Raw genomic sequence first — 25,963 nt, 5'->3', positions numbered from 1 at the left:
ACAGAGCTTTCTGTCATGCTGCCCCTACTCTTTAGAACTCCCTACCACACCTAGTAAAGACAACCTCATCCCTGGAGTTATTCAAATCCAGACTGAAAAGCCACCTGTTTAGGCTGGCTTTTCCAGACTTATAGAATTCTTCCTCTGTACCACAATTTACCAATCAACTAATAATTGGTCTGAGCCATGCTTATGCGCTTTGAGTCATACATCAGAAAAGCGCTTTACAAATGTTATTTGTTGTTGTTGTTGTTCATCTGAACTAGTAAGAGGTTAATAACATTCTTTCAATAATACAGTACAAGTCAGACACATTTAAATAACCACCAAAACAAACCTCACAGTATAGACAAAAAAAGTAAATTTGCCAAAATTTAATTATGACCAATAGAGGCACATTGATGCCGCACAAGGTGCTGAAGACCAAAAACAAACCCATGTATGTAAAAATCAGCAATCTTTAAGCTGAACATTTTAAAACTGCAAGAAAACAAGCCTCAACATTTGCAAAACATTCCTTTATTATTAGAAATATTCTTTGTATAAAAAATGTGCATGCGTAAACCATGGCATTTATTGAACACAACCCAGGGCCTCATGTCAATCAGCCAATACAGTGCACAAACTCATCTCCTATACAGAGAGAACAATAGAGGACAGGAATGAAGATTCTCACAAGTCACAAAAAAGTACTTACAATTATGGTGTAACATATGACAGATTTTTTTTCTTCCATAAAATGCAATTTCATTTGTGAATCATAGCACTTATTCTGATATCTCTTCTAGTGCACAATAATATATCTTTATCTTTCATGTGCATTTCTTTAAAATATTTTGACACTTTCATTTTTAAAAAATAAATTCAGGCATATTCCATAAATTATGTCCCTTGAGTTTATTTGTTCATCTGAAACTGTTTGGAACGCAGAACGAAAAACATCTTGCAAAATTTGGTGTTTGAGATTGTGGCGAACCGTCTTAGTTCAAGTTGCATGATTACTGTAGCTGACATACGTTGTCTTTGTAGATGAAGCTAGAAAAAAAATCACAAAGACAAAAAACAGTAAATTTATAAAAGAAAAAACAACTTAAAAACTGCATTTTTTTATTTTCTCATTCTAAATATGAAATATTTGCTTGTTTATCTTAAGTGGGGTACGGTCAATTAGCTGTTGTACACTGCGCTTAATTTAATAATAGAGAACAAAGGGTAACCTTAGCATGCTTGTACCTGTACCTATAGCAGACAATGAGACACATGTGGGGTTAAAAAATCAAGTGATCTTTTTAAGGCCCTGTTCCCACTTGCTTCTGTATCATGTGCAGGAGTGGTTAGTATAATGTCTGCTCCATTAGTCCGCAGTGATCCGCCTGGAGCCCAGGGCAGATGTGCTCCCCCATAGGCTATATGGGGAACGCATCCACCTGCTCGGGATTATCGCGGACTGCACAGAAGTGTGGTCCGCCAACTGCAATGGATCCCGTGGAGCTGTTGCAGCTTGTATAACATTGGAGCCGTTCACTCTCCACTTAGCAATGAGCGGAGAACGGACAAGAAATGTTCTAGTGGGAACAGAGCTGCAACACACAACAATGTATTAAATAGATCATTCTTTATTAATCAACCTACATAATCTGAAACCACTTAAAAACAAACAAGGACCTGGACATAGTAGTAATCAATAGACAGTATAATTTATGAGCTATCAGAGAAAAATGAGGAGACCTGGCAAGTACACACAATATTATTCAATCAAGTACCAGGGCTCCTGCCAAAGAAAGTGCTTTGATACAAAACAACAATAGATAAGATTGCAGCTGTGGGGTGCCGGGTATTTAGTTTGGGAGGAGGAGGAGGCTCATATAGATGAATATATCAGCATAGGGCTATTAAATAACATGTACTCTGCTTAAAGGGAACCTAAACTGAGAAGGATATGGATTTTTCCTTTTAAAATAATACCAGTTGCCTGCCTCTCCTGCTGATCCTGTGTCTCTAATACTTTCAGCCACAGCCCCTGAACAAGCATGCAGATCAGGTGCTCTGACTGAAGTCAGACTGGATTAGCTGCATGCTTGTTTCAGGTCTGTGATTCAGCCACTACTGCAGCCAGAGATTAGCAGGACTGACAGGCAACTGGTATTGTTTAAAAGTAAACATTCATATTCCTCTCAGTTTAGGTTCCCTTTAAGTGAAGCCGAGTGTCAGATATCGGTTAGGCCACACTGGTACTCAGACATTTTATTTAGCTGAGCTCCAGGAATTGGCTATGCAGCAATGTTCACATCTTCAGTACAGCAATACAGTGTAGCAAGCCAGCCCAGGACATAAAGCATCTCTAAATTTTCTTATTGGCCCTCTGATCTAACCAATACGAATCAGCAATGAATGGATTTAAGCATCTTTACCTCTTCTGTAGAGCTCTCCATGGCACACAAACTCATCAGGTTTTCTAACACCTGCAATTATGTGACATCTATGGAACTCTAAAAGTACATTGACCTTCTAATCAAACTGATCTATTCTACTTGTGACATTATTGTAACACAAGACAAAAAAGGTGTACCTTTGATAAGTAACTGTACACTTGTTAAGTACAATTGATGCTTTAACAATAGGGATGCAGTAAATATATTTAAGCCAGTGGCATACATTCTTCCTGCCATTTTTTTTCCCAACAAATACTCATAAATTTGGCTAAACTAATATGTTAACATATGGTAGCTGCATTGTTTCCTGTTTTCTATATGATTATCTGAACACTGATGATGTACAATTACATTACACTGCATGCACTGCTCTTAAAGAAAGCAATTACTGAATTCTGCTCACAAGCCCTTCTCTTTTCATCTCTCTTTAAAGAGGAGCTGTTAGGTATAGGGTCTCAGAGAAAATAAACACATATAGCAGTAGCTAAAGATTGGCTGTACTTACATTACATATGCATTTCACTGTCCACGTTTGGATTTCACAGAATTTGTATATAGTATATGCAGAGATAGATGCTCCTGACAGCTCATGGCAGGCTCCATGTTTGTGAAGCCAAATGTGTCGTCATGTCCTGCCTGCTTCTGATCACAGATACACTCGTTCTTGAACAACACGGTGTGCAGTGAATATTAATGAGCCATGTGGCTAGGAACAATAGCTGACTCCTGCAGTGTAGTCTGCCCGGAGATTTATCAGTGCTTCGCTCTGGACTGATTACACAAGCTGCTGTACCGTCTCATTAGCAGCCGAGGGGAGGGCCCCAGAATGCTTTGCAGTTTAGCTGCGGCTTGCGTCTTTATGGGTCTATAACAGAGGTTAAGATAAGCACACATCAAAGGTAACTGAAATGTTTATCTTCACTTATGGCTTTTGAGCTTCCTTCTAAACTGTTTAACACAGGAGAATAGAGGTTTAAATTAGCTTCTGCAGCCTGACAGTTACTCTTTAAGCAACTCAGGAAATTTTATGTATCAAAGAGAATATAATTTAATATTTCTTCTACTTCTTGACCATATTAATTATTCAGAACATCAATCTCGTTTAAAAAAAAAATGAAGTGAGTTCAGGGTTTAACTTATTACATTGCAGTTTTTATTGAATTGTATTATTAGTTCTTGGAATAATCAATGATTATTCTTAGAGTCTGTCATTTAACTAATGGCCACATATATATCATTATTTTATTTTCAATAGACCATATTATAAATTTACATTATAATCTCTGAGATTTACACATGAGAACTTGCAGGTTTTATAGTTAGTTTAAATATGCTATCATTAATATTTTGTAAACCTTTCCTATTCGCTTGAAACTAAAATAATTAACATTAATAAACATTATTCATTAGATCTACATGATATACATCAAAGACCGTTATTGCTGCCTAGGACTACTTTAGAAAGCTGTTGGTGCACTCATATGCTATAGTAGAATTCATACATGTGAGCAGCAAAACATCCTACCATTAGGTAATGAAAGAGTAACATGAGCATTACATTTTATGTCCGGAGGTTTTTGGTCCAAATGAGTAGTGTGGATGTTCAGGTTCGAGTCATTGCTCTATACAACCCACAAATGCCTGTTCAAATTTGGTTTGGGTCAACCCAACAAACACCTGATTCAGTTGTACAAATTCAGCAAAGCCAACATACATGCTGGAATCACCAAACATTGTTTTGATACCAGTCACTGCATATCTGTTCACTGTACCTACGTGACAGCACACCCAGTTTTATATAGTCGGTCACTGCATACCTGTTCACTGCCCTTGTGTGTGTGACAGCTGCACATTTGTAATACCAGTCCGTGCATACCTGTTCACTGCATCTGTGTGACAGCACGCAGTTTTATATACCAGTCACTGCATACCTGTTTACTGTACCTGTGTGTGACAACTTTACTATTACTATGGGTAGAGGAGCACTCAGGGCCGGGACAAGGTCCACCACCAACAGAGGCTGGGCTGCCCAATTGCGCCCCCCCACCCTAAGTGCCCCCCCCCCCCCCGTTTAATGTCCTATTGTGCCCACGACACATCAGTCCAAGTCCCTTTGGCCAGCAGTGGCGACCACCACAAAGCTGGCTGATTGCCGCCAGTTCTGCACATGTGCGGCTACAAGCCATGCGCATGTGCATTAGCAATTTTCATAAATGGCAGATGCGGCAAATGCCCCCGGGAGTGCATTGAGGAGGCCCGCTGCTGGACAGAGAGTCTTGGACCGGCACCGTGGGCACAGCACAGGAGGACTCCAGGGGCTGCAAGAAGCCCCAGGTAAGTTCAACTCAAATTTCCTTTAAAGTAGTTATCAGGCAAATATTAAATGAAAAGCTTTACTCACCTGGGGCTTTCTCCAACCCCTAGCAGCCGACTGTCCCAAGCTGTCATCTCCACTCCCCGCCGTTGTCCCGGTCTCCATGCTCGGTGCAAACTGCCAAACTCAATCAAGCCCACGTTGTATGCGGCTTACTGCGCAGACGCAGAACTACTGTGCCTGAGCAGTAAGCCACGTACAACATGGGCTTGATTCACAGCGGTGGTTAACGCATGCGCAGTGCGGATGACCTCGGGGTCGGTTTCCGCACCAAGCACAGAGACCGGGAGAGCGGAGGTGACAGCGTAGAACAGTCGGCTGCTGGGGGCTGGAAAAAGCCCCAGGTGAGTACATTTTTTTTTAAATATTTGCCTGATAACTACTTTAAGGCATGCAGCATAATTCTGGCCACATGTGTTTATAGGTGTAGAATGAATGATATACTATATACACAAACTCATTCTGCACCTATATACACAGGTGACAGACACTATGCTGCTTGCTCGCAGGCAGGTCTCAGCAAACAACTAACCAGGCAGTCAGTCAGGATGGAATCAGGATACTATTCCTCACTCAGTCACTATCTATGTGACACAGACACTGTAGCAAGCTTACTGTCTTCATTGCACTGACTCGTCTAACTTACTCACTTGATTATTATGGCCGCGGGTGCAGTGCATTTCCCACTACGCAGTCAGCTCTGCCAGCCAGAGAAGACGCCTGCGAGGGACGTTACTGACGTCACGTGACCGTCGTGACATGATGCCTGAGGAAGGTGGGCAAACTCAGCAAGCACAAGCAGGCACTGTGACCACATCAAGTGAAGCATACCTCCCAACTTTTGAAGTCTGGAAAGAGGGACACTAAGACACGCCCCTGCATCACCTTTAACCACACTCTAATTTTACATATGCTGCGCCCCCTACCACCTCTCGACTGTTCCCTGGTATCTAGTGGCCTCCCTCCCCTTATACAAGTTCCAGGTGTTTAGAGATTCCCCTCACTCTCCTATACTGAGTTTCTCCCTTCCCTTCCACCCTCTCAAAGGTCACAGGAGCAGGGACGCCACTACAATAAACCATGTGTGGTGCACTAAGGAAGGAATGAAGGAGCATACTGGCCTGACTAGAAAGTGGCATGGTTTGCTACATTGTCACCTCACCAGGATTTACCTGTCTGGCAAGCTTGTCCTGGTGAGGTGTCAATGCAGTAGATCATGCTACTTACCAATCTGGCCCAGGTGTGCCCTAGTGACAAACGGCAAGATGACGATGCAGCATAGACCATGAAGCCACTGACTAGCCAGTTTCTGGCCAGTGTGCTCCTTCCCTGCGTGACCTCTGGTGAGGTGACAATGCTGCAGACCATGCCACTTACCTTTCTGGCCAGTGCACTTCTCCCCTCCCTGGGTAACACCTGCTGAAGTGACAATGAAGCAGACATGCCACTTACAGTAAGTGGCATGGTCTGCAGCATTGTCACCTCACCAGAAGTCACGCAGGGAAGGAGCACACTGGCCAGAAAGGTAGGTGGCATGGTCTGCAGCATTGTCACCTCACCAGAAGTCACGCAGGGAAGGAGCACATTGGCCAGAAAGGTAGGTGGCATGGTGTGCTGGATTGTCACCTCACCAGAAGTCACGCAGGGAAGGAGCACACTGGCCAGAAAGGTAGGTGGCATGGTGTGCTGGATTGTCACCTCACCAGAAGTCACGCAGGGAAGGAGCACACTGGCCAGAAAGGTAGGTGGCTTGGTGTGCTGGATTGTCACCTGCAGTACAATGAGGATAGTTACATAGTTACATAGTTATTTTTGTTGAAAAAAGACATACGTCCATCGAGTTCAACCAGTACAAAGTACAACTCCAGCCCGTCCCCCACATACCCCTGTTGATCCAGAGGAAGGCGAAAAAACCCCCTCAAGGCATGGTCCAATTAGCCCCAAAAGGGAAAAATTCCTTCCTGACTCCAGATGGCAATCAGATAAAATCCCTGGATCAACATCATTAGGCATAAATTAAAATATAACTTTAAAGCTATTTATATTAAAAGTTATATTTTAATTTGTCCTCCTCAAATGTCGAAAATAGTGTGTTAGCCCCTCACAGCAACAACACTGGCAGAGATTCCCAGTAAGCAGGCTGTACGTCACACATCACGGAACAGCCAGGGCCAGTGAAGCGCGTCTGTGACAGCACAGCCAGCCTGCTCTTGTCCAAGCAACTGTGCTATCCCCCGGAGGGGGGAGGGAGAGGGATCCTCTCAGCCAATACCTTTATCTTGGGGAGAAGACCTGTTGGAATTCATCTGTCTCCCACATGTGCGTTCTTTCTTGAAGTCAGTAGCTGCTTGCCGCTCTCCCATTCAAACTGTGGCTGGTCGCACAGTGAGGGGGCGGGACGGAGTGGATCGAGGTGCAGTCTGTGTAATACACTTTCTAAGCGCCTGCTTCCAGCCCCCTCCACACCTACTATGGACCTTTCCCCACCATTCCACTACTCCTTAGCTTCTGTGTGAGACATTTCTCACTTCCTATGCAGTCAAATTAGCTTCTGCATATGGCTTAGCGCGGCTGCACATTAGAGGAGAGTTGTTCCTAGGGGACTGAGGGTCGGGCCGCGGGCGGGACTCATGCGAGAGCCACTAAGCGTCAGCCACAGTAAGCATGGGCTTACGAGTGAGCTGCACGCTAGGTTGCTATAAAGTAACAACATGCCTGGCATCGGCTCTTGAGAGTGGGGGGCAGTGCAGGAAGCGTTATTGTAGCCATGGCAACTGTACACTCTCTCAGAGAGAGAGAGAGTGTACAGAGACAAATTTTCGTCGCTGCCACCAGCGGCCGGTAAATTGCAAGGCGGGCAGGCATGGATCCGAAGTGCGCTCCTGAGTTAATTGATTGACAGGCGCCCAGAGGCCGTAGCCTCGCCAGCCTATGTGTCGGCCCGGCTCTGGGAGCCCTGCTAATTAACGCACTCACTCCACGCCACTCATTAGTGTAATGTGCATGGCGCTAATGGTTTAATGGGCAGTGTTCCCCTAGTATAAGTCATGGTAAAATTGCAATGTGCTGCCTGCACATGACAATCTTACCGCTAGTTGGTGCATCAGGCCCAAACTCCAAACACTGCTGCTTTTGTCATTTTTCCTTTTTTTTAAATGATCCTTTTTCTTGGACAACTTTCAAAGCTTCAAAGAGTAACCTTTTTGATATGGTAAAACCTTTACATCTTCTTACATCATCTAACCATCATATTAGGAAGCACCACTTTGGTCACCAGAATAAATATATATATTGTACAGGACTCCAGGGATGGGTCCTGGACGGAAGATACATTTCCCCTATTTTTGGTTTTGGCTCCCTTTAGACAGGCAGTTGGGGAAGGAGTCCGGGGTAGTTTGCAACCCAGGGTTGCATGTTCTTTCATTTGTTAGGGCCCGGACTCTGGAATGGAAGGGAAATGGTTGGGCGGGCTCTTCCATTCCACCCCAGGGCTTGTCTGGAGATAGCCTTGATAAAACTAATGCCAGTACAGCAGGGGTTAACCTATTGCAGGAAGCAATATCTGCAAGGAGCTCTGGGAAAGGAGGGTGTGATTTTCCTGAGCAGGTGTGCATTGCTGATGAGCTGTGCAGGCTGCAGACAGTGTGTGTGTGGATCAGAGCTCCTGGCTGGACTTCCCAGTGTTACAAGGAAGGTAACCCTCTTGCTAAAAAGAAAAGAAATACTGAGGTGTGTCAGAAATTGAACTGTGTTTCTTGCAAGGACTTTTAAGTTTGGGTTGCTGAAGAAAGATGGACTTTTCCCTTATGTTGAATTGAACAATGAACTGCATAGTTTTGTTGGCTGAGTGAAGCTGCACTTTATTTTCTGTTTTTCTGGCGGATGCCTAACTTGTGTTGCAAGAATAAACAAAACTGTTGTTTTTTTTCAACTTTATGGCTGCCTAACCTATGTGAAACTTGATCCCAGATCCCCTGAATATCACAATTGGTGTTTCGGATGCGGGCAGCAGCCATCACAGAGAAGTACATGTACTGTTTTCTAATTTAACATTTAAAGGCCTAGTGTGGTGCACACAATGGAGGAATTAGTGCGCCAATTAGCTCTGGCTACAGTGCAGATGCAGCAGAGTATGGCAGTGCAACAGCAAGCCACTGAGGCCCAACTGACAGCCCTGCGTGAATCTACCGCAGCGCAAGCGAATGCCTTGCGAGAGTCTACAGAGGCACAGTCTAAAATGTTGTCCGAGGCAGTGCAGCAGCTCGCTCAGGGGCGTGAAACAGCTGCTGTTACCCCTAGCAACCAGGCAACCATTCGGGCCAGTCATTTTTTGCAAAAACTGACACCCTCAGATGACACTGAAGCATTTCTTACCACGTTTGAGAGAACTGCAGAGCGAGAGGGATGGCCAAGAGAGCAATGGGCTGGCCTTATTGCACCTTTCTTAACAGGAGATCCACAAAAAGCATATTTTGATCTGCCTTCAGAGAAAGCTAAACGTTATGATGACTTAAAAGCAGAGATATTAGCCCGCCTTGGTGTTACTACAGCTGTCAGAGCGCAGAGAGTGCATAGCTGGAGGTACCAACCTGATCTACCCCCTAGGTCACAGATGCATGACCTTATACAGCTGGTGAGGAAGTGGTTGCAGCCGGAGACCTTGACAGGACCACAGATAGTGGAACGCATCGTCCTGGACCGGTATTTAAGGGCCCTTCCTGGACCGTTACAGCGCTGGGTGAGCCATGGGGACCCAAAGACTGCGGACCAGCTTGTAGATATGGTGGAAAGGTTCACTGTTGTAGAGGATCTGCTAGGACCTTCAAGGCCTAGGAACTACCCGGCTAACAGAGTGACAAAGACCTCCTCAGTGTCGGAAGGAGGAGCTACACGTTTTCCTGGCTCAAGCAGGGGATCTAGCAATAACAGCCCCCCTAAAGAGGGTGTTGTGTCCCGGAAGGCTGGCTTAACACAGTGCTGGAAGTGCCAAGCCTGGGGGCATGTGAGGGCACAATGCCCGTTGCAAGAAGAGCCAATGGAATGTGGAACTGTCCGTCGAGTATCATTTCATGCTCAAATAAATTGCACCGCACGCCCTGAGAATAAGGGGCAATTTGAATGCAGGGTTAATGTAAATGGTTTTCCTGCTCATGCTTTACTAGATTCAGGAAGCATGGTGACTCTGGTGCATACCCGGGTGGTGGGACAGGTCGATCCAATGGTACCCACCTTGCGGGTTATTTGTGTACATGGGGACACTAGGGCATATCCCTTGGTGGCTGTCTCCATTTCTACCATGTGTGGAACTATGACACATAATGTGGGGGTGGTACCCTCCCTAATGTATGATGTTATAATAGGATGTGACTTCCCATTGTTTTCAGAGTTATGGAGCTTGATGCAGCATGATTCAACTATGGTGTTAAAAGAAGTAGAAATGAATGGTGATCCACTTGTACCTATGTCAGAAGGAGATCAAGTGGAATTACCCCTGCTAGAGTTGACAAACGAGTCTGAGTTAACCTCTAAGGGGGGGGGGAATATCCCCATTACAAGTTATGCTTGGGGAGGATGAAGGAGACCCCTCCACTGATACTGTTTATCCAGATTTGGAAGTGGGGAAAGGAGCTTTTGGTACAGCTCAAGTACAAGACCCCACTTTAGTACATGCCCGTCAGCAGGTAACTGTAATAAATGGGGTGCCTCAAGAACCTGGGGCTGAGAACAGATATCCCTATTTTTCAATGAATGATAATTTGCTGTATCGGGTAGCCAAGGTACGCTCTGATGTAATAGAGCAGCTTTTGGTTCCCCAACCTTACAGGCGAATGGTGTTGGATATGGCCCACAATGAGGTTTTGGGAGGACACCTGGGTGCTGAAAAAACGGAGGCGCGGATTATGGACCGGTTTTACTGGCCAGGGCTTAAGGCAGATGTTAAAAAATACTGTAGTTCCTGCCCCATATGTCAGTTAACCGCTCCGGCTCCACACTTCCGAAGTCCCTTGGTGCCCCTACCCATAATCGAAGTTCCCTTTGAGCGGATTGCCATGGACTTAGTAGGCCCTCTAGTGAAATCAGCCAGGGGACACCAATACATACTAGTAGTACTAGATTATGCTACCAGATACCCAGAGGCCATCCCTTTAAGAAACCCTACTTCGAAAATCATTGCACGGGAACTGTTTCAGATGTTCTCAAGAACTGGTTTTCCTAAAGAGATCCTTACCGACCAGGGCACCCCATTTATGTCGAGGGTGATGGCAGACCTCTGCAAACTGTTTCAGATTAAGCAGTTGCGGACCTCTGTCTATCACCCCCAGACAGATGGGCTGGTCGAAAGGTTCAATAAAACCCTGAAGTCCATGCTAAAGAGGGTAGTACAACAGGACGGTAAAGATTGGGACTGCCTGCTACCTGCATTGATGTTTGCTATCAGGGAGGTTCCTCAGGCATCCACGGGCTTCTCACCATTTGAGTTAGTGTATGGTCGGAGGCCACGTGGGTTGCTTGATCTTGTCAAAGAAACCTGGGAAAGTGAGGCCACGCCTCATAAAACAGTGGTTGAACATATCTCCCAAATGAGAGACAGAATCGATAAGGTGATGCCCTTGGTCCGGGAACATCTCCAGAGTGCTCAGGAAGCACAGAGAAAAGTGTACAATCGGTCAGCAAAGGTTAGACAGTTTCAAGTGGGTGATCGAGTGGCAGTCTTAATACCTACCATGGAAAGCAAGTTCCTGGCTAAATGGCAAGGGCCATTTGAAGTGGTGGAAAAAGTGGGAGACGTAAATTACAAAGTGTACCAACCTGGGAAAAGGAAGCCATATCAGATCTACCATGTAAACTTGTTAAAACCCTGGAGAGACCGGGAACCAGCACTGGCATTGGTAGGCCTAAGCCCTGAACCCCACAAAGGGATTGAGCATGTGAAAATATCCCCCACGTTGTCAGGGGCACAGTCCCAACAGGTGAGAGAGTTCTTGCAGAGAAACAAAGAAGTGTTTTCAGAACTGCCAGGCCTTACCCACGTTATAGAACATGACATTATCACTGAGCCTAGAGTCAAAGTAGGTGTCAGGCCATACCGCATTCCCGAGGCCCGCAGGAAAGCAGTTTCAGACGAGGTTAAAAAAATGTTGGAAATGGATATAATTGAGGAATCGCAGAGTGACTGGTCGAGTCCCATTGTGCTGGTCCCAAAGCCCAATGGAACTCTGCGGTTTTGCAATGACTTCAGAAAATTGAATGAGGTGTCAAAATTTGATGCTTACCCCATGCCTCGAGTAGATGAGTTGATAGAAAGGCTAGGCCCAGCCCGGTTTATTACCACTCTGGATCTGACAAAGGGGTACTGGCAGATACCTCTATCCAAAAGTGCCAGGGAGAAAACCGCGTTCTCCACTCCAGATGGTCAGTTCCAGTACAAAAAAATGCCCTTTGGTCTTCACACTGCTCCAGCCACCTTTCAGAGAGCTATGGACAGGTTGCTTCGGCCTCATCAACGTTACACCTCTGTGTATCTTGATGATATTGTGATTTTTAGTAGGGACTGGGATTCCCATCTTCCCCGGGTGCAAGCTGTGTTAGACTCACTAAGAGAGGGAGGCTTCACAGTGAACCCTGAAAAGTGTGCCATTGGGATGGAGGAGGCTAAGTACCTGGGGTACATTGTGGGTAGAGGTTTGGTAAAACCCCAACTCAATAAAGTAGAGGCGATAAAAGACTGGCCCCGCCCCATTACAAAAAGACAGGTAAGGGCATTCCTTGGCATAGTTGGGTATTACCGGCGGTTTATACCCAACTTTTCCACTCTAGCAGCACCACTGACTGATCTGACTAAGGGTCGGAAGTCAGTCATGGTGAGCTGGAACACAGATGCAGAAAAAGCCTTTCTGGAGTTAAAGGCCACTTTGTGTCAGCACCCGATATTAGTTGCTCCAGATTTTTCAAGAGAATTTGTGGTACAGACTGATGCATCAGATGTTGGGCTGGGGGCTGTCCTGTCACAAATAGTGGGTGGTGAGGAGCATCCTGTGCTGTTTCTGAGTAGGAAGTTAACAGCAGCTGAAAGAAGGTATGCTGTGGTCGAACGGGAATGTTTGGCTATCAAGTGGGCCCTTGACTCGTTACGCTACTTTTTATTAGGTAGGAAATTCCGGTTAGTTTCAGACCATGCTCCTTTGACTTGGATGATGAGAAACAAGGAAACCAATGCCAGGGTGACAAGGTGGTTCCTGTCCCTACAGGAATTTTCGTTTGTGGTAGAGCACAGACCCGGGAGACTGCATCAAAATGCTGATGCCCTCTCCCGAGTCCACTGTATGGTGTCTAGTGATGCCTCCACCCCCTCCGGGTTGAGGCAAAGGGGGGGGATATGTACAGGACTCCAGGGATGGGTCCTGGACGGAAGATACATTTCCCCTATTTTTGGTTTTGGCTCCCTTTAGACAGGCAGTTGGGGAAGGAGTCCGGGGTAGTTTGCAACCCAGGGTTGCATGTTCTTTCATTTGTTAGGGCCCGGACTCTGGAATGGAAGGGAAATGGTTGGGCGGGCTCTTCCATTCCACCCCAGGGCTTGTCTGGAGATAGCCTTGATAAAACTAATGCCAGTACAGCAGGGGTTAACCTATTGCAGGAAGCAATATCTGCAAGGAGCTCTGGGAAAGGAGTGTGTGATTTTCCTGAGCAGGTGTGCATTGCTGATGAGCTGTGCAGGCTGCAGACAGTGTGTGTGTGGATCAGAGCTCCTGGCTGGACTTCCCAGTGTTACAAGGAAGGTAACCCTCTTGCTAAAAAGAAAAGAAATACTGAGGTGTGTCAGAAATTGAACTGTGTTTCTTGCAAGGACTTTTAAGTTTGGGTTGCTGAAGAAAGATGGACTTTTCCCTTATGTTGAATTGAACAATGAACTGCATAGTTTTGTTGGCTGAGTGAAGCTGCACTTTATTTTCTGTTTTTCTGGCGGATGCCTAACTTGTGTTGCAAGAATAAACAAAACTGTTGTTTTTTTTCAACTTTATGGCTGCCTAACCTATGTGAAACTTGATCCCAGATCCCCTGAATATCACAATATATATATATATATATATATATATATATATATATATATATATATATATATATATATATATATATATATATATATATATATATATATATATAGTATCTCACTCTCTGAGCTGAGCTAGGTTGCTGCACATAGCAATAAATATGATGTGTATCCATATTTTGCAAATCCCATTACTGTGAGGAGAACAATTACACCTAAGCATGTAACACTTCATCAAGCAGCATGTTTCTTTGGTGGCGAAGGATATTGCAATGCAGCATCTGTTATCACATATTAGGATACAATGTCAGAGATCGACACAGGGCTGCTTATTACCAGGTAGCATCATGAAGGGCCACAGGACATCACATTACGGATATTAATAAAGACGGGGCAATGTGTTTACACTTAAATTGTGCAGTTTTTCAGTTTCCTAACTAACTACTGACAGACAATAACAATACACAAGCACACTGTGTAAAACTTCAATATGCCAAATTAAAAGACAGATGGTTATACTTGGAGGGTGTGCTAATTAAGATAATTATGTGTACGTGTCAATGTGGGCTGCAGAATTTTAGGAAAACAAATGCAGAATGTAGGTCGATGGAAGGGAGATTACGCGTTTAAACTGAGGGGCTTAAAGCTAGCATGATCTCCAGGGCAGACAACTTTTTCTGACTTCTCTGACCACTACTCTACTTTTTAAAACTTGTTTGAAACTAATTTGCGGAAGCATTTAATGAATCATAACTTTTTAAAGGATGTACTGCAATAGCTAGTATTTAGGGCTTATTGAACAAGCAGACCATTTTTAAAACCCATGACTGACTGAGTCTCCAGAATATTTATGTTGAGTAATTGAGGAGGCTTTGCTCTGCATCTCTTGGAGAAGACTAAGAATAGGATCTACAGGTTATATGGAACGGTGGTGGTAAACAAGCTCACAAATGAACTTAAAGTGTACCTGAGATGAATGTGAGGACATTTATTTTTACTCACCTGGGGCTTCTTCCAAACCCCTGTAGTCCATCAGCTCCTTCAGTTTTATCCCTGCCCCATCCACTATGCCAAAGGAACACAATCAAGGAGGCATGTGGCCAGGAACAGTGCGTGCGCAATGGCCCACAACCTAACTGAATCACGGACTTCACAGGAGGACAGCTGATCAAGCCACAAGTAGTGTTGGGCGAACATCTAGATGTTCGGGTTCGGGCCGAACAGGCCGAACATGGCCGCGATGTTCGGGTGTTCGAGCCGAACTCCGAACATAATGGAAGTCAATGGGGACCCGAACTTTCGTGCTTTGTAAAGCCTCCTTACATGCTACATACCCCAAATTTACAGGGTATGTGCACCTTGGGAGTGGGTACAAGAGGAAAAAAAATTAGCAAAAAGAGCTTCTAGTTTTTGAGAAAATCGATTTTAAAGTTTCAAAGGGAAAACTGTCTTTTAAATGCGGGAAATGTCTGTTTTCTTTGCACAGGTAACATGCTTTTTGTCGGCATGCAGTCATAAATGTAATACAGATGAGAGGTTCCAGGAAAAGGGACCGGTAACGCTAACCCAGCAGCAGCACACGTGATGGAACAGGAGGAGGGCGGCGCAGGAGGAGAAGGCCACGCTTTAAGACACAACAACCCAGGCCTTGCATGCGGACAAGAAGCGTGCGGATAGCAATTTGCTTTTTGTCGGCATGCAGTCATAAATGTAATACAGATGAGAGGTTCCAGGAAAAGGGACCGGTAACGCTAACCCAGCAGCAGCACACGTGATGGAACAGGAGGAGGGCGGCGCAGGAGGAGAAGGCCACGCTTTGAGACACAACAACCCAGGCCTTGCATGCGGACAAGAAGCGTGCGGATAGCAATTTGCTTTTTGTCGGCATGCAGTCATAAATGTAATACAGATGAGAGGTTCCAGGAAAAGGGACCGGTAACGCTAACCCAGCAGCAGCACACGTGATGGAACAGGAGGAGGGCGGCGCAGGAGGAGAAGGCCACGCTTTGAGACACAACAACCCAGGCCTTGCATGCGGACAAGAAGCGTGCGGATAGCAATTTGCTTTTTGTCGGCATGCAGTCATAAATGTAATACAGATGAGATGGTGGGTGAGCGGTGTACTACTGTTCCCAGCAGAGACACAGAGTGGCAGTAAACACAATGCTATACAGTGGTGGGTGAGCGGTGTACTACTGTTCCCAGCAGCGACACAGAGCACAATGCTATACAGTGGTGGGTGAGCGGTGTACTACTGTTCCCAGCAGAGACACAGAGTGGCAGTAAACACAATGCTATACAGTGGTGGGTGAGCGGTGTACTACTATTCCCAGCAGCGACACAGAGCACAATGCTATACAGTGGCGGGTGAGAGGTGTACTACTGTTCCCAGCAGAGACACAGAGTGGCAGTAAACACAATGCTATATAGTGTGGGTGAGCGGTGTACTACTGTTCCCAGCAGCGACACAATGACTGGGGGGACCCTGGCTAGCCTGGCTGGAGAGAGAACTACCCTGCCTGCCTACCCAAAGCTAAACCCACAGACAAATGGCGGAGAAATGATGTGGATCGGGTATTTATTTACCCGAACCACGTGACCCGTTGGGCCAATCAGAGCGCGTTCGGGTCCGAACCACGTGACCCGTTCGGCCAATCACAGCGCTAGCCGAACGTTCGGGGAACGTTCGGCCATGTACTCTTAGTTCGGCCATATGGCCGAACGGTTTGGCCGAACACCATCAGGTGTTCGGCCGAACTCGAACATCACCCGAACAGGGTGATGTTCTGCCCAACACTAGCCACAAGGACATCAAGGGAGCAGATGGACTTTAGCAGGTTGGAGGAATCCCCAGGTAAGAAAAAATCCTTTTCTCCCAATTATCTCAGGTTTACTTTAATGTACATTTTATTGCTACTTAAATAATTTATGTCTGCTGAACACAAATACACAAATACATTTTTGGAATCAGGTTAATTGTTTATTTGTGGGATTCTGTTCACAGAAAACAGATAACATCATAGTTGTACCAGATGTTTAAGAGAGTCTGAATTCTCACTCTGAAAATGTATTTTATTTATAATTTATAATTGTTAGATTCAACAGTAAGGCCCATATGTTTCCCCATGTATTCATGTTTCCTGTCTCTGTCAGGCATTAAACTTGGCACCACCACACCATCTTAAGTATACAGTCCAATCTGACAAATGCCTTGTAGTGTACGTGCTTACCTAGATATTTATTACTATTAGTATTATTGATGTATCGAACACCTTCATTGACTGTGGCAATGTACAGAATAAGAGGTAAATATAGTTACATTGATTCAGACATTGGTACGTACTAACGCATTGGTAGACAACATAAATGTCACAGTGAGACTAATAAAAATTACAGCAAGTTACCAGAAACAAAAGGGAGAGAAATCTGTCCTTGTAACCTGACAGCAAGAAGCAGAGTTAGGTCTAAGGGGTAAGGACCTAGGTTTCACTGCATTTTATACTGATCTCAAAAGGTTAGTTTTAAGGGAATACCTAAAAGATGTCACAAGTTGAAGAATGATGAATGTGTTTTGTAAGGGTATTCAAAAGGAGGAGAAAGACTTGTGAGAAGTACTCTACTAGAATCGCACTCCCAGATTTGCTTATAGAGGACAGAAAAAGGTTGTGTGTAAAGTGGAGATTGAGGCTGGGGTGACAACTGGAAACTAGTGAAGAGATGTACAGGGAACAAAGATTGTGGACAGCTTTGCAGATTACAGAACAGAGTTTCAAGTGGAAACTCTGGTTTATTAGCAGTCAGTGAAAAGCTTGGCAGAGTAGAGCAGCAGTCAAGCTGCAAGAAGAGGTGTGGATGAATTGAGCAGTTGAGTTCAGTAAAGATTGAAGAGAATTTACTTGGTTAGTTGGTAGGCTATAAGGCAGGGTGTTCCAGAAGTCAAGGCAGTGTAATATTAGGACTAGAAATGGCCCGAACGGTTCGCACGCAAACTTATTTGTGCGAACTTTGATGGTTCGCGTTTGCGGTGAATCACGAACTATATGCGAGTTCAACCCGCCCCCTATACTACATCATTAGGGTCAACATTGACCCTCTACATCACAGTCAGCAGACACAGGGTAGCCAATCAGGCTACACTCCCTCCTGGAGCCCCCCCACCCCTTATAAAACGCAGGCGGCGTCAGCCTTTTCACTTAATTGCGTGGCTGCAGTAATTAGAGAAGGGAGAGAACCTGTTGACATAGGGAGAGCTTAGTTAGGCTCTTGTGTTAGGCTTGTTAGGTTGCTCCTTCTTGCTGATACTTATTGCTAAAAATCACTCCTCATCCTCAACAGCTCTTTTGAGAGCTAATGTTTTTCTTGTGATCTATTTTTTTGTGTGTGTCCCACAGACACTTGTGTTGCAAATACAGCCCTGTCAGTCAGTCACAGCTGCTGGACCTTCGCCCCTTGGCATTCCTACTGTGCCACTGCCAGGCCCAGCACATTCACTGACTACCTGTGTGTGTGACAGCTGCACATTTATAATACCAATCACTGCATACCCACCTGTGCAGTGCACCTACCTACCTACGTGAGCGCACACAGTGTTATATACCAGCAGTCACTGTACCTGTTCATGGTACCTATGTGTGTGACAGCTGCACATTTGTAATACCAATCACTGTATACCCACCTGTTCAGTGCACCTACCTATCTACGTGAGCGCACGCAGTGTTATATACCACTAGTCACTGCACCTGTTCACGGTACCTGTGTGTGTGACAGCTGCAAATTTGTAATACTAGTCATTGCATAATTGTTCACAGTACCTGTGTGGCTGCACGCTGTTTAATATACCAGTCCATGCATACCTGTTAACTGCACGTGTGTGACAGCTGCACATTATATTGTAATACCAGTCACTGCATACCTTTCACTGCACCTGTATGACTGCACATTGTATTAATCAAGTCAGTGCATACCTTTGACTTCACCCCCCCCCCCCCCGATATGGACAAAACAACAGGCAGAGCCAAAGGCAGACCCAGAGGAAGGCCACCAGGCAGGTCTGTTCGAGGTCGTGCTGACGTGATTTTGTGCGGCCCTGGACCAAAGTATAGTTCTCAGAAGAAGGCACGTCCCATCAACTCCCAAGATTGTCAGGACCCCAGAGCTACTACAAGCACCACATCCGCTGCATTTGGCACTACACAGGAGTTATTTGGTGGGGAATTAACTGATTCACAGCCATTATTGTTACAACAAGATGAAGTTGCTAAGCAAGTTACACCACCTCATATGTCTGAGTTAGGCGATACTATGGACATAAAGTGTGGGGAGGAGGATGATGATGAAGTACCTGCTGTCAGTGCAGTTTATGAGGTGTCTGAGGCAAGTGAAGTTGGGGAGGATGATTACGATGATTATGATGATACGGATGCCACGTGGGATCCTAATAGGCAAGATGACCAAGGGGACAGTTCAGAGGGGGAGTCAGAGAGGAGTAGGAGGAGACGAGTTCCTGAAAGAAGCAGGGGGAGCTCGTCATCAGAAACAGCTGGTGGCAGTGTCCAGCGCCATGTATTGCCACCTATGGACAGCCAGCCAACATGCCCTTCAATGTCAGCTGCTGATGCCACCATAGTGCCATCACCCCAAGGGGGGCTCAGCGGTTATGAAATGTTTTAGTGTGTCTGCCTTAGATCAGAGCAATGCCATCTGTTCTCTCTGCCGCCAAAAATTGAGCCGTGGAAAGGCCAACAGCCGCATAGGAACAACTGCCTTAAAAAGGCACATGGAGAAAAGGCACAAATTGCAGTGGGAAGACCACCTGAGGAAAAGCAGCACACAAAAGAAAAGCCACCCTCCTTCTCCTCTTCCTCCTTCAGGTGCATCATCTTCAGCCGATTTCTCCCTTGCACCTTCACAATCACAGCCCCCCTCCGCCTCTCACCTTGAGCGGTTCCTACTCCTCTGCACACAGCAGCAGCCAGGTGTCCATGAGGGAAATCTTTGAGCGGAAGAAGCCAATGTCTGCCAGTCACCCCCTTGCCCGGTGTCTTACAGCTGGCTTGGTGGAACTGTTAGCTCACCAGTTGTTACCATACCAGCTGGTGGACTCTGAGGCCTTCCGAAAATGTGTGGCCTTTGGGACACCGCAGTGGAAGATACCAGGCCGCAATTATTTCTCAAAAAAAGGCGATACCCAAACTGTACCATGAAGTTGAAAGGCAAGTGGTGTCATCTCTGGCACACAGCGTTGAGTCAAGGGTCCATCTGACCACGGATGCCTGGTCTGCCAAGCAAGTGGTGAGTGACAATGGCAGCAATCTCATTTCATCTTTGAATTTGGGAAAGTTGACACATGTACCCTCCATCGAATATATGGCCAATCTCATAAGTCAGAGATTTGTGTCTAAGTACCAAAGCTTATAGGACATCCTAAAGCAGTCCAGGAAAGCGTATGGGTATTTCAGGCGGTCTTACACGACCATGGCACGCCTTGCCGATATTCAGTGGAGAAGCAACTTGCCGGTGAGATGCTTAATTTGTGATAGCCCGACTCGCTGGAATTCAATGCTCCTGATGTTCAACCGCCTGCTACAACAGGAGAAAGCCGTCAAACAGTATCTCTACAACTACAGTCAAAGGACATGCTCTAGGGAGATGGGGATGTTCTGGCTGAAGTACTGGACACTCATGTGAAATGCCTGCAGGCTCATGCGGCCGTTTAAGGTGGTGACAAACCTGGTGAGTCACAGTGAAGGTGCCATTAGTGACTTGTTCCCATATGCTTTCTTCCTGGAGCGTGCCGTGCATAGAGTGGTGGATCAAGCTGTGGAGGAGCGTGAACAGGAACAGGAACAGGAACAGAAGGAAGAGTTGTGGGATCAATTCTCAGCAGAAGCAGATGATTCCTCAACACCTGCGGCAGCACAGAGGGGGGGTGGGGGGTGGGGAGGAGGAGGTGGAAGAACAACCGCAGCAGGTGTCACAAGGGGCTTTTGCTGCTCAACATTCCCGTGGTATTGTTCATGGCTGGGGGAGGAGGAGAACTTAGCTGACATCACTGAGGAAAAGCAAGAGGAGATGGATAGTACATCTGCATCCAATTTTGTGCAGATGGCGTCTTTCATGCTGTCCAGCCTGTTGAGGGACCCCCATATCAAAAACTCAAGGGGAATGAGCTGTACAGGGTGGCCACGCTACTAGACCCTCAGTATAGGCACAAAGTGGCGGAGATGTTTCCAAATAACCAGAAGGCAGAAAAGATTCAGCACTTGCAGAACAAGCTGGCAACTATGCTTAACAGTGCGTTTAAGGGTGATGTCACAGCACAACGGAATAAAGGTGCCAGTGCCAGTAATTCTCCTCCTCCCATGTCCATGCAGGCAAGGACAGGACGCTCTAGTGATCTCATGGTGATGTCGGACATGCGGACATTCTTTAGTCCAACGTCTCGCCTTAGCCCTTCCGGATCCACCCTCCACCATCGCCTCGACCGGCAGGTAGCCGACTACCTGGCCTTAACCACTTATACGCTTATACCGTGCGTCGGCAAAATGGCAGCTGCAGGACCAGCGACGCAGTACTGCGTCGCCAGCTGCAGGCTGATTAATCAGGAAGCAGCCGCTCGCGCGAGCGGCTGCTTCCTGTCAATTCACGGCGGGGGGCTCCGTGAATAGCCTACGGGCCGCCGATGGCGGCTCGCAGGCTAAATGTAAACACAAGCGGAAATAATCCGCTTTGTTTACATTGTACGGCGCTGCTGCGCAGCAGCGCCGCAAGGCAGATCGGCGATTCCCGGCCAATCAGCGGCCGGGGATCGCCGCCATGTGACAGGGGACGTCCTGTCACTGGCTGCACATGACGGATAGCGTCCTGTGCAGCCCGGATCACCAGGGGGGAGAGGTAGGAGAGGGAGGGGGGTGAATGTCGCCGCGGAGGGGGGCTTTGAGGTGCCCCCCCGCAACTAGCCTGCACGCAGGAGCGATCAGACCCCCCATGCACATCATCCCCATAGGGGGGGAAAAAGGGGGGCGATCTGATCGCTCTGCGTGCACCCTGATCTGTGCTGGGGGCTGCAGAGCCCACCCAGCACAGATCACAACAAACAGCGCTGGTCCTTAAGGGGGGGTAAAGGGTGGGTCCTCAAGTGGTTAAGTGTGGATGTAGACACTGTGAGCAGTGATGAACCCCTGGACTACTGGGTGCGCAGGCTTGACCTGTGGCTAGAGCTGTCAAAATTTGCCATCCAACTTCTGTCTTGCACTGCCTCAAGAGTCCTGTCAGAAAGGACCTTCAGCGCAGCTTGAGGCATTGTCACTGAGAAGAGAAGTCGCCTAAGTCACAAAAGTGTTCAGTACCTCACCTTTATCAAAATGAATGAGGCATGGATCCCGGAGGGCTACTGCCCGCCCCAAGACTAAGTCAGTCCCCACACACAGCATCTCTGCCTGCACGCCGTGTGACTGCCTGCCCTATGACTAAGTCGGTCCCCACACAGCACCTCTGCCTGCTGGCCACTTGACTGCCTTCTCCGCCACCACCAACAGTCCAGGACTCCAGGTGGATTCCTGAATTTTTAAGGCCACTGCTAGCAGTGGCCGCTATAATAATTTTTTTGGTGCGTGTACATGCCTGCCTATTTTTTCTGGCTGCACTGCAGCTGCAACAACAAAACAAAAGGCATGTACATGTGTCAATTCCCCTTCGTGATCGTTACTTTGCTGCGGTGAAGAGTCTTGCGTATCACAATGAAGCAATGACTAACGGCTATATGAGTGTCTCGGGGGGGGGGGGGGGGGGGATAATAAGGGCGTTGCTTCATTGTGGACAGACCAAATTCGATCAGCTGGACAGTCACTGTTCTGTCATTGAGCTACCTCAGCCCTGCGACCATATGGGCTTGAAACCGCCATGGCCTGCACTCTCGCCATGGTGCACACCAGTAGTGTTGGGCGAACAGTGTTCGCCACTGTTCGGGTTCTGCAGAACATCACCCTGTTCGGGTGATGTTCGAGTTCGGCCGAACACCTCATGGTGTTCGGCCTTTTTAGTTCGGGTTCGCCCGAACAGCTCAATGCCCAGCCGAACAGGCCGAACAGGGCCCCTGTTCGGCCGAACAGGGCCCTGTTCGGCCGAATACTGCCCCCCTATGGGGTCGCAGGCATAAGGGGGGAGCATGCCCCGGTCGCGGGGGGGTCGGAAATTCCCCCCACCCCCTCCGCTAGCGCTCCCCCCTCTGCCCGCTTCCCCATACAAACATTTTCCGTAAAGTTCAATAGTACCTTCAGTGGCTGGCTGGCACTGTGGTGTGAGTGAGTAGGAGGAGTCCGAGTAGGACGCGTTGAGGCCGGGCAGCGGGCGGTTCAGCGGTAGTACCCTTGTGGTACTTCCGCCCTTTCTCTGACCTCACGTCCTCTACGTGATGACGCATACGAGGGTACGCGTGACGCGTACCCTCGTATGCAGAGGACGTGAGGTCAGAGAAAGGGCGGAAGTACCACAAGGGTACTACCGCTGAACCGCCCGTTGCCCGGCCTCAACGCGTCCTACTCGGACTCCTCCTACTCACTCACACCACAGTGCCAGCAAGCCACTGAAGGTACTATTGAACTTTACGGAAATTTTTTGTATGGGGAAGCGGGCAGAGGGTGGAGCGCTAGCGGAGGGGGTGGGGGCATTTCCGAAACCCCCCGCGACCGGGGCATGCTCACCCCTTATGCCTGCGACCCCATAGGGCCCCCAAAAGCGGGATGTTCGGGGGAGTTCGGGGTTCGGGCCGAACATGCCGAACATCTGGCCCATGTTCGGCGAACGGACCCGAACCTGAACATCCAGGTGTTCGCCCAACACTACGCACCAGTCCAGCATGGCCGTCACTACACAAACAGCTGTGTGCGGTGCGTTACACTGTGAGTTTGGTCTGTCAGTGTGAAGCACTACTCTAATTACACTCCCTGATTGCTGTATACACATGCAAGCTGTTTTAAAGCAATTTAGGCCTCCAATTTAGCATGCAATGTGATTTATGACCTTAAAGGGATACTGTAGGGGGATCGAGGAAAAATGAGTTGAACTTACCCGGGTCTTCTAATGGTCCCCTGCAGACATCCTGTGCCCTCGCAGCCACTCACCGATGCGCTGATGTCACCAGGAGCATACTGCGCAGGCCCAGTATGGTCAGTGTCTGCGCAGTACGCTCCTGGTGACATCAGTGGGATTGAGGACATGGCAACGTAGGCGCAGTGGTTTTCAGACTTTAAAGTCTGAAATTCCAGAAGTGAACCGGAGGCGGAGCCGGAGCATCGGTGAGTGGCTGTGCGGGCACAGGATGTCAAGTAAGTTCAACTCCTTTTCCCACAACCCCCCTACAGTCTCCCATTAAAACGCTGCTGTGCGTCAAATCCAGATTTTTCTCCGGGACTTTTGGCGTGTATCCCACTACCCCATGCAAAAACTCAAATGTTAGAACCCTTGAAACATCTTTTCCATCACTTTTGTGGCCAGCATAAATGTTTTTAGTTTTCAAAGTTCGCATCCCCATTGAAGTCTATTGCGGTTCGCGAAAGTTCGCACAAATCGAACATTTTGCGGAGGTTCGCGTTCGAGGTTCTCTGAAAATCGGAGGTTTGAGCCATCTCTAATTAGGGCATGTAATAGTATCTTAGTAGTGTCCTGAGTCTGGGTGAGATGGTTGGATAGTGTACTGGCTAAGGGCACCGCCTCTGACATAGGAGACCTGGGTTTGATTATCAGGCCAGTACCTATTCAGCAAGGAGTTCTTAATCAAGACTCTCTAACACTGTACATAAAACTGAATCTATATGAAAGGCAGAAGCATCATTTAATAGATTATTGCCAGAAATTGTATGAAAATCCAGTTACTACTAGGTAAAATTTTCATTGACACTTGTTACAAATATTATATATGAAGCTATTAAAACAAATCCTTGATGAGCTCATATATATTTTTAATTAGATATATATTCTTCTCAGAATGTCATACTGTGCTTAAAAGCTTGAGATAGCATATTTTCTGCCAGGAGCATCTGTTTCATAAATTATATATTATTGTAGCTTAAAGAATACAAGACAATATTCATTGCTTAGAAGAGAGTGGTGATTATAATGTACATTGAATGCTGGTTGAAAATAAAAACAAAAATTGTATTTGAAGGTAAGATGATGTTATAAAGCTCTAGGTTCACTTACAATATGCAAATAGCATATCATATTTGTAGTAATGACTTAAACATTTATGAACAATGCTACAGGCAAATATTCATATCTAAAACAAAAATTAAATTAAAAATGTTGCAATTCTCAGCAAATGGCCTATATGTAAGGCAAAGCAAAGAAGATAATTTGAAAAAGAATCTAAGGAACTGAAACACATTTTTTAACAGCCTGTACAAATGTCAGTGCAGCCCCTAGACTAATGATGTACAGTAAAATGCCAGCAAGAAAAACAGAAGAGGAAATAGACAGCACGAAAAAAGATTACACCTAGACATACACTGTATATTAAAAAATAGATTGGGCATTATATTTGATAAAAGCATAGAATGCAACCAAGTGGGCACTTCCAATATTTTTTTAATCAAAATATTGGTTGATTATTGTTAGGGAAAGCCTTATATTTGTAAAAGCAATGCTGGCTGGAACTGAAATTTAAGTATCTATAGATAGTTAACATGGCATGCCATGGATTGAACAGTGCATAATTATCTTTGGAATCTCTCTCATTTCAACTCATCATCATGGGTTTACTTAAATAGACTCTGTAATAACCCCCCCTCCCCGGGGATACTTACCTTGAGTGGGGGGGGGGGAGCCTCAGGGTCCCAATGAGGATTCCCCCTTCCCTGTAGCTTTGGGGAATCCAGTGCTGGCTCAGCCAAATGGGCCTTGACAAGGCTTGACAAGAGGGTGCAGGCGCTGGCAATATTTATTTACCGCATGTGGTTATTTACCGCGATTGGTGTCAGCAAGAACAGATTATCTGATTATTGGTGATCTGCAGTATCACCAATATTACAGATAGTATACCTGATTATGTGGTGATCTGCAGAATCACCAATAATGCAAGTATAGCGAGACACAGGACAACCAGATGTA

At 46.5% G+C, this 25,963-nt stretch overlaps 1 protein-coding gene across 6 annotated transcripts in view; it reads right to left on the bottom strand.

Moving 5' to 3' along the window:
* Positions 1-882: 882 nt before the first annotated feature.
* Positions 883-25,963, bottom strand: part of GRM8 (glutamate metabotropic receptor 8) — a 1,285,400-nt gene continuing 1,260,319 nt past the window's right edge. For all 6 annotated transcript variants that reach the window (XM_068276365.1, XM_068276364.1, XM_068276366.1 and 3 more), the window contains one exon: positions 883-1,035. In XM_068276365.1, coding sequence (XP_068132466.1) covers positions 986-1,035 — 50 coding nt within the window. In that variant the 3' untranslated portion in view covers positions 883-985. The remainder of the gene's footprint in view (positions 1,036-25,963) is intronic.

This window comes from Hyperolius riggenbachi, chromosome 3, assembly GCF_040937935.1.
Source record: "Hyperolius riggenbachi isolate aHypRig1 chromosome 3, aHypRig1.pri, whole genome shotgun sequence".
Taxonomy (NCBI): Eukaryota; Metazoa; Chordata; class Amphibia; order Anura; family Hyperoliidae; genus Hyperolius; species Hyperolius riggenbachi.
Note: the sequence above shows the minus strand (reverse complement) of the source record. Positions and strands in the feature narration are given on the sequence as shown.